This window comes from Eriocheir sinensis, chromosome 26, assembly GCF_024679095.1.
Source record: "Eriocheir sinensis breed Jianghai 21 chromosome 26, ASM2467909v1, whole genome shotgun sequence".
NCBI classification, from domain to species: Eukaryota; Metazoa; Arthropoda; class Malacostraca; order Decapoda; family Varunidae; genus Eriocheir; species Eriocheir sinensis.
In genome coordinates, this window is record NC_066534.1 from 13,541,330 (window position 1) to 13,554,340 (window position 13,011).

Sequence of the window (13,011 nt, forward strand, 5' to 3'; positions counted from 1 at the left end):
GCAACCTGCCGCTCTCCCTAAGGGGAAGGTCTACAATCAATATATTCTGTCAGTCCTAACATACGGTTCAGAATCTTTGCGCCTCACAAAAGATGTAGAGAAAAAGCTAAGAGCTACACAAAGAAGATTGAGAATTATGCTGTGTATAACGTGGAGACACAGGAAGCAGGCATCATGGATTGGGAGCAGACAATGATTGAAGATATTTTAATGAAGGTGAAGGACAAAAAATAAACTTGGGCAGGTCATGTTATGCGTGTAATTGTTAACAAATGAACAACCAAAGTAACAGAGTGGCAACCCAGGGAGGTTTGAAGTTATGGAGGGCAGAGGATACAGAAGGCAGAGGGGCGGTTGTGGCGTATGATATCGAGAGCAGATGACGAGACCCACCCTCAGTCACGGTCAGATCTGGCGCGACCAACACACTAGCGCGGCCGCCTCAGTAACGCGGAGTGCCAAGTGAAGGAAGGGCGTTACTCTGGTGGTTCCTGTTTATTTCTTCGTTGTCATATGTCATAAAATATTGTGGAACCTGAACACTAGACTTGCTTATGTATTTATATATTTTTATTTTATTTATTTTTATTTTGTATCGCTGCCGCTCTCCTTAATTACGGGTACCAGTTCTCAATCCTGCTCCCGTTCTGCGATGTTTAGTTTGGTGACTGATCGTGGCCGGGATCACATTTTCCTCTGCGGACTCATTTGGCGGTTATAACATTTAGCTGAAATTTTATATAAATCTAGGCATTTTTTTTTTAAGTATCTTTTGATTAATGTTTGTAATTCTCAGCAGTTTCCTTTCAGTACTCGGCGAACGCGCCCCTCAGGGTGTCGGCATCGGCATGGGCGTGCTGGTCAGCGTGCTCGCCCTGACTCTGTGGTGCCTGCAGAGAGGAGGCTCCGTGCCGCAAGGGCCACGAGTGAGTCTCCCTGTCCTCAGGCCTGGTTTGGAGGGACACACACACCTACCATTGGATAAGGTATGTGTAGTATTATCTTCACTATAGTTGTGACTGTACATTATGAACACAAAACAATTCAGTTAGCTTAGTTTAATTGGATGTCTTTGATAAGAGTTGTGTGCATGTATTGCCATGTTCGCTTAGCGCATAATTTCCCACAATAACATGCATTGCACCACTAATGAAGGTTGCACTTGTTTAGAATTTTATCGCAGTATCTGCAGCGGCTTTTATCACCCGTGACACAGATGGTCCAGCAGACTATTCGCGCCGCGGCCAACGTCCTCGCTTCCCAGCCTCCCGCCTGTCACTTCACCCTCCTCCGGGAGCACACCAACGATTCCGTCCCACAAGTCGCTGCCGCCATCCAGAGCCTCAAACGAGAAGTGTGGGCCTTCCAACGCCCTCTGCAGGTGAGCGGGCACGGTGGAATGGAATTAACGCCGATAACCAATTACCTTTACTTCAGGAAAACATAGCCGCGCATACTTAGCGTCTGGGTAGCGGTAGTGTCATCAAGGAGTATGATTGAACGCATTTAGACACTATGAATATCTTCGCTCCAAATTGATATCACATGCAAGGCGTATGATCTAATGTAACAAAGATTTGCCGCAATGTTCACGCTTTTTTGGTTGTTGTCTTGGCTGTTAATGGGACGGACACCTAAAATGTAGTTCGTCAGCTGTCCTGCGTCTGGATATATTTTTATGTTCGAGCAAGGCAGAGGTTGACCACTTACTCCACCACATCTAAAGCTCCTCGGCACAGTCTGCGCCACTCACTCTGTCCTTCATGGTGCGGACGGGGCACTGATCGGCAAGTGCCATAGAGACTCGGTGTATCTGTCTTCCTGTCATCCCTGAACAACCACCGTCACAGACAAGTCGGTTATTGTCCCATGAATATCGGTTTGAGTTATCTTTATATGGATTCATCCATAATCCTTGCGGTGTGTTTATATCTATCTCTTGAGGCTGTTGTCGGATATAAGTAACTGAGGAAATACTGATAGGTATACTATGGGTATATATTGTTGCCCTAATTAGAGAAGTGTGATATGAAAAAAATCAGAACCTCACTTCTTTTTGTTGACAATAAATACATTCATACTTGCACCCATAACATAAAGGCTGCTTGTTGTTGTTAACTAAAAACGCCACTAAACACACCCTTTCCTGCGATCTCTATTGAATTTATACTCACACAGGCAATGACAGCCTGTTAGAGGCAGCTGCCACATTCAGCGTGTCAGATTCACTTTCCCATTTTAGATCCTGACCCTGGGGCTGGCGACGCTCCGGGAGGAGGCCACGTGGAGGAGGTCTGTGTGTGACGTGTACGTGCTGGTGTTGGGGGATGGACGCGAGTTCGTGCGTCACGCCGATGACCCCGTCGCCTCCACGTCAAAGGGACTTTGGAACTTCAAGGGTCGGTACATATTACTGCTGCTCGGGTCGTTGGGCCCCAAGAGATTATCGGGGCTGTCGACAGTGACCAAGACCGCCAAAGTGCTGATGCTGCAGCCGCTGGGGAACAGAGTGTTTGTCTGGACACAGCGACTCTTCCCGCGAGGCTCTCCTCCGCGTCTCCTCCATTCCTGGCGCGATGAAAATCGTCGACCTGAACGACTGCGCTTCTTTAACAGAGAAAACGACTTAAGAAATTCAGTGCTGCGCGTTTCCACTTTTGACCATCCGCCCAGCGTCGTCTACGTTCAGGACGACGCAGGGCGTGTTGTGCGGCGGCTGGGCGTGGACATGCAGCTCATAGAGACTCTTGCCAGAGTCAGAAACTTTACGCTAGAATTCAGTGAAGTGAGCCACGAAGAACTTTGGGGCTACGAGCTCCCGAACGGCACGTGGGTGGGGCTGGTGGGGCAGGTGCATCACGAGATGGTTGACCTCGGGACGTGCAACCTGTTCCTTGAGACTCACCGCGCCAAGCTGGTCGACTATTCCTCGCCGTACAACTTCGAGCGCGGCTGCTTCCTCACCCCGTCACCCACGCCGATCAGCAGCTGGCGCTCATCAACGATGCCGTTCACTTGGAGCACTTGGGTGGCCACAGGTGTCTCGCTCGCTCTAGGGGGAGTGCTGCTGCGTCTTCTTGTGGCATTCAGTAGTCGACTTGAACCGCGTGAATTTAGAAGCCTGTCCTACGGTTACCTGTACGTGCTGGGCTCCCTCTCCTCCCGCTCACTAAACCTGACGCCGCACGGCCCCTCACTGCGGATGTACGTGGGCGTTGTGTGGCTCGCCACGCTCATTCTCTCCACCGCCTACTCGGCCAACCTTGTGGCTTTCCTATCAGTGACGCAGCTGGCGGCGCCCATCAATACGCTGCAGCAGCTGGCAAAGAGCGGCCTGCGCCTCGGGGGTCACGCGTTCTGGAAGACGCAGTTTAGGGCTTCAATCGACCCTGTAGTGAGGAGTTTCGTTGATCGGTTGGAAGATCATGTCGATCTTGATTCTTTGTTTGATGACGTGGCTGCGGGGCGTTACGCTTTGATCGAGAATCGACAATACTTGGAAACAATAGCAGGGGCGCGCTACCCCAGAGGGCGAAACTCACTGCGCATAGTGCCGCAGTGTCTCCTCACGTACAGTATAGGCGTCGCCTTTCCCCAAAACTCCCCACTCGCTGACCTCCTCAACCCCTTGATCGTCCGCGTGGTGGAGGCCGGCCTCGTCCTCAGGTGGCGGCGGGAAGTAGTGGACTACTACCGCAGCCAGTCCGTGGACAGCCGCAGCGTCCTAGACGCCGCCGTCTCGTCAAGGACCACCGCACTGGCCCTCACCCACCTGCAGGGGGTATTTTATGTCCTGGCTATTGGCTATTTACTAGCACTGATGGCGTTCCTGGCTGAACACTTACCCTCAGGCCCTTCAGGTTCACGCACTTCGAGCAGGGTTCATTAACTCTTTGTGAGCACTGGATACGGAGATACTTCAGCCTGTATTGCAGGATTTTCTAGGCCGCAGCAAGGACGATCCCCACCTCGGTATTTATGTTTTACATCGTTTACGTTTTGGCCGGATCAGTCGAGTAACGGTTCCCAGGTACATCCTGTAAAGGCACACTCACTTTCTTCCCCAAACACACATCATGTACAATTTCCCATCTCACCTCTGGCCTGCTTTCCATCAAACAAGAATCACAATATCGATTCATACCGAGCAATCCGGCAGCGTTGCCCTTTTGGATGATCTTATTATATTTTTCACGTGAGAGGCATCTTACGTTGTACTTTCGTTCGTTTCCAAAGATTATAATCCTCTGACCGTTCTTCCCTTGTTTTAGCCTTTACACGTCTTAGACATATTTTCGACAAACAAACTTTTCTCAATATTCGTTGTGGCTCCTAAAATTCGTTGTGTAATTAACATTTTACATCCAAGGAAAACAAAACGGATCTCAGGATCCCTGGCGCCTAAAAGAGACAAAATAATCTTAACTGATGAAATCATTCAGAGAAAAAAGTTAACCTGCATCAAAGCACATTTTAAGTATTCCCAGTTTCTGTAATTTCGCAGCTGTTGAAACTTTGATAAACATCTTTGGTTCACACAAGAGTCATTGTTGAAAATTCTGCGATGGCCGTTTCAATGATCATTATGTTCTCAATACTGTGTATGTACCTGTACCTGTGCACGGTTCATTAGATTTTTACATGCCAGACAAAAACTGAAATGAGATGATTTATACGGTTAGACTTTATAAAAATGCTCATTTACTGTTAGTGGTTTTTATTCTCATTTACATAACCAGCTGTGGCCATGAATAAAAAATAGCTTGCATCACTTTGGTGTCTTTCATTACATGTCAGTGTTTACTTCTACAATATGGACATTACATATCTTGGTAAGAATCTCGGAACATAATAAGTAAGTTGTTGATTACGCGTAATAAATTAGTTCATTTTTGTCCTTGTTTGAAAACTCAGTCTCTAGGTTAATCTCTAAGTATTATATCTAACCGCTTCAGCTGTATCTAGCAGGAATACCTGGACTCTGCAGATAGTAAAAAAGCTCGATGGTTCTTGGAGCTGCCCTGTGTAGACCACTCGGCCTCTTGCAGTCTCCCTGTGTTCATATATATATATATATATATATATATATATATATATATATATATATATATATATATATATATATATATATATATATATATATATATATATTAGACCAGAAGCAGTAATGGACAAAAATATATTTCCGTATATTTTATTCTGCTTCATCCAGTGAAAAGTTTCGAAATATTTTGCAGGAAATGGATTGAGCGCTAAGTTTATTTTTGTTTAAGTCTGTGCTTCCTTTATGACGAACTAAACGTGCTCACTAAAGCATGTGTTTATCCTGTTCTATATAATATTTTACGTGCTGCTTAAACATCAGTTGTATAGCGACCATGATTATGTAAAACACGTCGAAAGAAGAGTAAAGGTTGACTGCCGCTCAGGGTATTCTTTTTTTTTTTTATGGAAATTACAACTTAAAGCAAAAGTACGCATATTTAGGGGATATTGTCATTCACTATATCGCAATCTTTTATCGGCTGAAACATTGTCCTAGAATGGAAAACATTGGGAAAAATAGGAATTTTTCCGTCTTTTCATTCTCAGTCGGGCAAGTATAGTTTAAATTAAAAAGAAGGATTTTTTCTTCTTTACAATTTATAAGGAACGGCAGACAGCTTAGCCGCCACCTCTTCTTATATTCCTTTAATCTTGGCTGGTAGCACATTCTTAAATCATAAACGAAACTTTATTTATAAGTAGGGAAAGCAAACCTTTTCCTGAGATTCGGAAAGTTTTGATACAGCAGAAGTGTGGAAAGTAGTTAGTTTTATTTTCAACACCAGTGGCGAGACTGTAAGCTAGAGACATGGCCAAGACCCGCGAGCCGTATGGAATGAGGGCATACGGACATAAGGAGACTTCAAAAGGCCAGGCGGCCTACACAAGGCAGCTCCTGAAGATGTGTTGTTCACGAAAATCAATTCCCGTCCAAAAGTGCATGCAACTAGTCTCCATTTAATGGTTAGATGCATTTAAGGATGGAAAGGAAATTTGCTGAGTAACATCTGCAGGAGCTGCCTTGTGTAAGCCGCCTGGCCTTTCGTAATCTCCTTATGTGCTTATTCCATACGGCTCGCGAATCTTGGCCATGTCTGTAGATTAGTCTTGCCATAGGTGTTACAGATACAACTGTAGCTACTCTCCACACTTCAGCGGTGACACAACTTTCTGAATCTCAGGAAAAGGTTTGCTTTCCCTTCCTATAAATAAAGTTTCGTTTATGATTGTGCGTTCGTGGCATGAGTTCCTTTGCTTCGTCGCCACCCACTAAGGCCAGCACCATCTCTGCTTCTTCCTCCATGGTGACTACCTCCCCTTCATCACTCTTCTCCTCCAGCACCGCCACCTTGACCCTCAATGAGGAGAGTTCCGACTCCCCTTCCCTCACCACCAGCACTTCACCGCCCTCCAGTGATACAAGTTCCACCTCCCCTTCCCTCACTACTAGCAGTTCTTCACCGCCCTCCAGTGATACAAGTTCCACCTCCCCTTCCCTCACTACTAGCAGTTCTTCACCGCCCTCCAGTGATACAAGCTCCACCTCCCCTTCCCTCACCACTAGCAGTTCTTCACCGCCCTCCAGTGATACAAGTTCCACCTCCCCTTCCCTCACCACTAGCAGTTCTTCACCGCCCCCCACGGATACAAGTTCCACCTCCTCGTTAAGCACTACATCTCCTCATACAGTGTCTAGTTCCTCCTCAGTGGACAGAAGAGCGACCGACAGAAAGAAGAACAAGAAGTTGTCGCTGTTCCTCTCTAAGTATTGGCAGCACGTGCGTCGCGCCAAGCTGTGGCTGGAGGACACGTACGCGAGCATCAAGGCGGAGCACGACAGGGATGTCCGGGCCAGGAAGAAGTGGCAGCAGCAGTTCGAGGACAAAGTCTGGTTTCCTCCGCGTAAAGACGACAGGATCATCAAAGAAGTTGAAAGAATATTTGCCGAGTTTGAAATTTATTTCGAGAAGAGACGTTCAAGGTTTAACTCAAAGCAATCATTGCCCGTCCTGGGCAAGTCTCCCTCACATCGCTAACACAACCCAAGTTAGACAGCGACGACGGCCCCAAAGCCGGGCACCGTAAGACAGACAGATAGCTGTTACACAAACCTCAAAATGCAACACAACCGCTAAAGAGTTACAATAATAGAAATACAAATCGCGCAGTGAGGATTTCATAGTGAGGGTTATTGTGTCTAAGAATATATATAATCATTTAGGATTCATGCCAGCCCATTGGTGTTTCCGAGCCAAGTGAAATCAGAACTCAAGCATGGGAAGCGTCGAGAACAAGAATGTAGGTCGTGGAGTGAATGACAACGTGACGCACACACCGTTGTTATCTTAATGAATTTAACAGCGCACTGTTTTTTGTCCATATTGCTTTGTCTCGAATATCTAGAACTTGGATGATTGTTGTCAATTTAGTGTTTATTGTATGTAAACGCTAATTGACTGGAACTACCATTGAGTCGGCAGCAGGAAGGGGCTGACATCACTTTGAAGCTCGAGCGAACACACCAAGTGCATTATTATAGTCCCCTTGTTACACACACACACACACACACACACACAAACACACACTTCAATCTTGGGTAAGCAAATGACACTAAAGTGAATCCAACGTGCAAATTTCTTTTTGTTAACGGGTAAGGGGACGTCACAGCTTCAGAATATATCACTACTACTTGTAAAACGACTCATACCAGTGAACCAACTCGAGCAGGCGTGAACCGACGGGGATTCCTCCACAACACGACGTGACTCGAGTCCATCACGGTGATTGGCGGGGTGGGCGGGGCTTGAAGGAGGAACGGCGGGTTTTGATTGGCTAATGGACATCGGGTACGTGACTATCGCCCGGCGTGGGGAGGGCACAGAGCAGTATCAGTTTGCCTTCCCTTGTGCGGCGTATCACGGAGAAACATTTGTGCTTTACCGGTGTGTTGTTACCTGCGCATCGAGGGACCATGAATGCAGTTGAAGGTAAGAAGCTAAACAGTGTAAGGAGTGGTATATGATGGCGATGACAGGTGAACAGGAGTCGTGATTCACCTGGTGGAGGGTGTGCAGGGGGTGACGCTGGGGTGCTGGGGCCTTGGATGCTTACTTTTGGGGTTAACAGATCGGTATGTTTTTGAGATTGCATGATTAGGCAATACTAGAGGGATTGACATGACTGAGTGTGCAGGGGCGAGCCGAGTGGTGGTGGTGGCGGCCTTTATGGGGTATGAGCACGGCCTGAGAGGGATACTTTGCGGCGAGTATTCAACATGAGGGTAAACATCATGGTTCAGCCGGGTGGTGGTGGTGATGGTGGCGGCTGTTGGTGTGTAGGTAGTGAAGTGCGGATATTTGGATTACAAGGCTCCTAATGTAAGCGGGCTTTTTTTTAATATTTTTCTTTACGCCCTTGAACTGTCTCCTTAGCTGTAAAAAAAAAAAAAAATGTGAGGACTCATCTTGTGGTGGTTCCTAAGCGAGTGATGCAGATTCAAACGTTCTAAGGATAAAAGTACACATAGTTTAGATAAGATAGTAATACTCTGGATGGTGGTGGTGGCGGTTATGGTAGTGGTGGTAAAATAAACTATATAAAAGGTTAGTTGATAGCAGTGTGGTGGCAGGCAATTGTGTACAGGTGGCAGCACCAGTTCAGTAGAGTTCCCAGACGCGCGACAGTTATTCGAAAATACGATAATCAGATCAGCTTGAGGAATACATATTTATCCTTTCCCCTCACATGAAATATCAATACTTAACGTTTTTAACAATATATATGATTTTCTGTCATTATTTGCGTTATCGTGTCACTATATAGACAGTTTTGGGTTAGAAGCCGGCAAATACAGTATGCTGAGTACGACACTCTGGTAACGCTGCCGGGAACTACCATCCCTGTCTTACCTCAGTTTAAACAACAAACTCCGCCGTTGAACATCATGGCCCCAGTGTTTTCGAAGAGAGACGTCCGCTGTTTGACTTGAAGCAATCTTTGCCCGCCGTGGGTAAGTATCCTTTACATAACTAACACAACTCACTATAGACAGTATATAACGAAGGCCAATAAACTGGTGTCTTTAGGCACACGACTGTTACACAAACCTCGAAGTGCAACACAGCCGCCAGAAAGTTAAAAGAATTGAAGACAAAGCAGGTAGTGAGGATATATGGTGAGTGTAATTGTGTCTGCGGATGTTATAATTGTATATATACATATCTAATTTATCTATTTGCTTATAGATTGATTTAAGTGTGTGTGGTGAAGTGGGGGTGTTTTGGTTATGTTCTAATTGTTTGCGATGATTACTAAATGAGTGATACGGATTCAACAGTACCAAGGGATAATTTGTGTGGTGGTGATACTGGTGGTGGTTGTTAGTGGTGGTGGCCGTTACGGGAATGGTGGTTGTGGTGGTGGTAGTAGTGGTGATGGCCGTTACAGGAATGGTGGTGGTGACGGGAATGGTGGTGGTGGGAGTGGTGGTGGTGGTGACGGGAATGGTGGTTGTGGTGCTGGTAACGGGAATTGTGGTTGTGGTGGTGGTAGTAGTGGTGGTGGCCGTTACGGGAATGGTGGTGGTGGTGGTGATGACGGGAATGGTGGTGGTGGTGGTGATGACGGGAATGGTGGTGGTGGTGGTGATGACGGGAATGGTGGTGGTGGTGGTGATGACGGGAATGGTGGTGGTGGCGGTGATGACGGGAATGGTGGTGACGGGAATGGTGGTGGTGGTGACGACGCGGTAATGTCGGCGTGAGAGGCAGTGGTAGTTTCGAGGGTTTAAAGGTTGTGCTGAGTGGGACGTATTATAAATTTCGCTTAGTTTTCCTCTGTTTAAACTAAGCATAAGTGTGTCCCGTAATTGTTGTTCATGCGCGTACTCGGGAATGACTTATTAAATTTAAAGCAAACCGTTGTGGTAATTTTTCTTCTGTAATTTCGCACTCAAAAAAAAAACTACGTTGCATCTTTTTTTTCGCATTTAACTAAAAAACTAAATAAACAAAGGTCACACCTAAGCCAGCAGAAAGATCATTTGACAGGGGTTCTTTGCCACCCCACACATAGTTAGTGGCTGTGATTGTGGTCGTGGTGGAACAGTTTATTAGGCAATGATGAAGTTATAATGCGCTTGGGATCTACAATGTGCAACACATTCTCATAGCATCATAATATCTGAGTTTTTTTTTCATAGCACCTGTATTTACCTATTAAAATTTCCTGGAGCTTGATGACACTTAAGTGCACTCCTTCGCTTCGTTAAGGTTTCCATCCACAAGATTCCTTTCGATTTTATAACTGTTTGCAATCGAATCTTGCCGAATCAATCATAGGAGAGTTTGTTCCTGTGATCCTATTAGTAGTCATGTCCTGAATTAGGATAAAGAGTGAAATGTGATTCACTCGCATTTTTATTGTCCCTAAACCTAAAGCATTCCCTCCATCTCTTGAATTATTTACAAATGACTTGCCACAACAACCACAGAGAAAAAGGACTGAGCTCCATCTCGCTCTTATAACGCGCGGAAGCAGAACAGAGAGCGTGATAAGATTCCGCCCCCTTCAGCAATATGTTTCCGTTTCATTACTCTCGTCCCCCGAAGTGGACTCACCTCCGCCACGCGTCCACCCTCACCCCCGCCTTTAAGCCGAGACGTGTGCAGCGCCGGAAACACGACAACTCCTCCCGGTGCTGCAAAGGTGCGACGGGGGCTGGGGGGGGGGGTACTGGAGCAGCCTCGGTTTCGGAGAGGACGACGGGGAGGAGGAAGGGGATTTTGGAGATGAGGAAGGGAGAAGGGGGAGTTGGATAGGACGGGGAACGGGGAAGGGGGAGCTGGAGAGGACGGGGGGAGGGGGAAGGGGATTTATCGGGTCGGCACTCCTCCCCCTCCCTTAGGAACCTCATTTTAAAGCAACTGAGTCTTCCTTCCCTTCACTGTCTTGGCTATACTTCACAATTCCGTGCCGGTAATAATCAATGGTTAACACCTGCGCGCCGAGTTGTGGTGCGGCTCTTGCAACTGACTAAACAAACCTGACCAAATATCACAAACACCCAAGTACCATCATATAACCTTCCTCAAATGTTATCGGACCCTTTTCATTAATCCTCTATAACTCCCCTTTACACCCAAATATGTATAGTCTGTTTTCCTCCTTGTAGGCATTTGTCAGTGATGGTTTTCTTTTCATTAGTATGTTAAGTTTTATTAAGGAATTTGGTCATTTTTTTCCGAGCAATGACAGTTTAACACTCACGCACCCTCGTATACTGTGGGTGTATGTTACTAAAAAAAAAAAAGTAGGTAGCATTACTGTTATATTTACGAGTTGTTGTAGTCGGGGCACAAGCCTTTTGGGGGAAAGGGACGATTTGTTCGCCAATTAACCCGCCGTGTTGGACGTCAATAACGAAAGCCCTCTCCATCAAGATCTGTAAATTCTGTACCTCTAATTGGGTGGTGTTGACGGATAACACCTCCACCTCCACCAACACCCCTTCCCTCCCCTCCATCAGATACTTGAAACGCACCTCAGGCTGTCATCGCGATCTTCTGACATGAAGCGACAGTGGCATTTTGTTTTCTGAAGTATCTGGTAACGGTGTGTTATCTTTTGAAACTTGCACCTGAAAAAAGGAGCGAAGTATAGTTGTACTCCATACCCACTTCCTAAAACTTTAAGGTAAAGATAATTGGCTCACAGGCATCGATGCCAGAATAAAATTGGTTGAGTTACTCTATATCGAGATTACAGAAAACTGCCCCGCTGCGGTAACGCTCATTTTCTGTCGAGGCACGGCCGGTCGGCGCGGCGCCTGCGGGATGGCCGAGTATTGATCTGACGTTCAGTTGTCCTCACCGACCGATACCGTATCTAGGTGACTATATATTGCTCCTTTCTCTGGCCACGACGATACCTACCGATAGTGTGAAGGGAACCCAAGCAGCCAGACGACGTGAGCGCTGCACAATAACAAGCTCAGGCACTCTCGATTCATGTTCCCACAAAACCTGCCCTGGCAACTGAGGATCAGAATGTTTCGTTCTCAGAGTTTCCCGGCACTCAGGGCGCCTGAAGCTCAAGATCATCATTCAAAATTAATCCACCTCTCAGACGAGGCATGACAGACACACCCACACTCAAGAAAACACACTTATAAACACAATTTCAGCACCGGAAATCTAGAGAAAGAGATTAGTTTAGGAGCGTGACTGTCCCATATGGGGTAAACTGAGGCAGCGCGGCGGTGGCAGGGGTGCCGAGCGAAAAGCAATGAGTGCAGGGACACAGTGTAGTGGAGAAAAGGGGAACAGTCTGAGCATCTGGGGTGCCGCGTGCAGTTCAGCTGAGTGAGGACAAGTGTGCGAGCGGGTGAGCCAGCGGGCCAGGGAGAGAGTGAGAGCAGAGGGCAAGGCAGCGGCGACAGGCTGGATGGTTGGCTGATGACACTGTTGGGACTCACTGGAGGAGGAAGGAGCTGGTGGTGATGGTGGTGGAAGGTGTCGAGTAACTAGTAGAGCGTTTCTCGGTTAAAAGGAAAGAGATGATAGTGACGGTGGTGCAAGTGTGGTGTGGTAACTTGTACTTCGGTCTTGACTGGCCCCCTGTGGTGTGGTGGTGGTGTGTTAGTGGTGATGTAAACATGCCCCCTTGCTTCCTCCCTCCCTCCCCCTCCCACCACGCGTCCGTTACCCCCCCTCAACCCCTCACTGCCCCCGCCACGGAAGTAGTGATAAAGCTGGTCCTATTCCGCGGCCAGAAGAGGGCGAGGAAACGGCAAGAAATGTAGAAGGAAAACTCTGCCTCAGATACGTGTTTCTATCTTTTCCCTCTTGACATTAAAAGCAGTGCGTCGATATTTTCTTAGTGCGGCGGAATCTCTCTCTCTCTCTCTCTCTCTTCAAACCAAAACATTTTTCTTGTCTTTTCTACACTACCACTACTACTTCCACC

At 46.9% G+C, this 13,011-nt stretch overlaps 2 protein-coding genes across 8 annotated transcripts in view; both read left to right on the plus strand.

Annotated features, from left to right (window-relative positions):
- Positions 1-655: 655 nt before the first annotated feature.
- On the plus strand, positions 656-4,763 carry LOC127003929 (glutamate receptor ionotropic, delta-2-like). Its single transcript, XM_050871029.1, has 3 exons — positions 656-986; positions 1,217-1,381; positions 2,243-4,763. The coding sequence occupies exons 1-3, from the start codon at positions 780-782 to the stop codon at positions 3,887-3,889; spliced, it is 2,019 nt and encodes a 672-aa protein (XP_050726986.1). The 5' UTR covers positions 656-779; the 3' UTR covers positions 3,890-4,763.
- Positions 4,764-7,877: 3,114 nt separating this feature from the next.
- The window catches only part of LOC127003783 (uncharacterized), a 67,338-nt gene continuing 62,204 nt past the window's right edge, over positions 7,878-13,011 (plus strand). Inside the window, exon 1 of one of the 7 annotated variants that reach the window (XM_050870809.1) lies at positions 7,878-8,033. The gene's annotated coding sequence lies outside the window, so the exon portion shown is untranslated. Of the gene's footprint in view, positions 8,034-8,918; positions 9,056-11,762; positions 12,493-13,011 lie in introns of those variants that run through there. The other 6 variants (XM_050870811.1, XM_050870810.1, XR_007757398.1 and 3 more) reach the window with 6 other exon arrangements.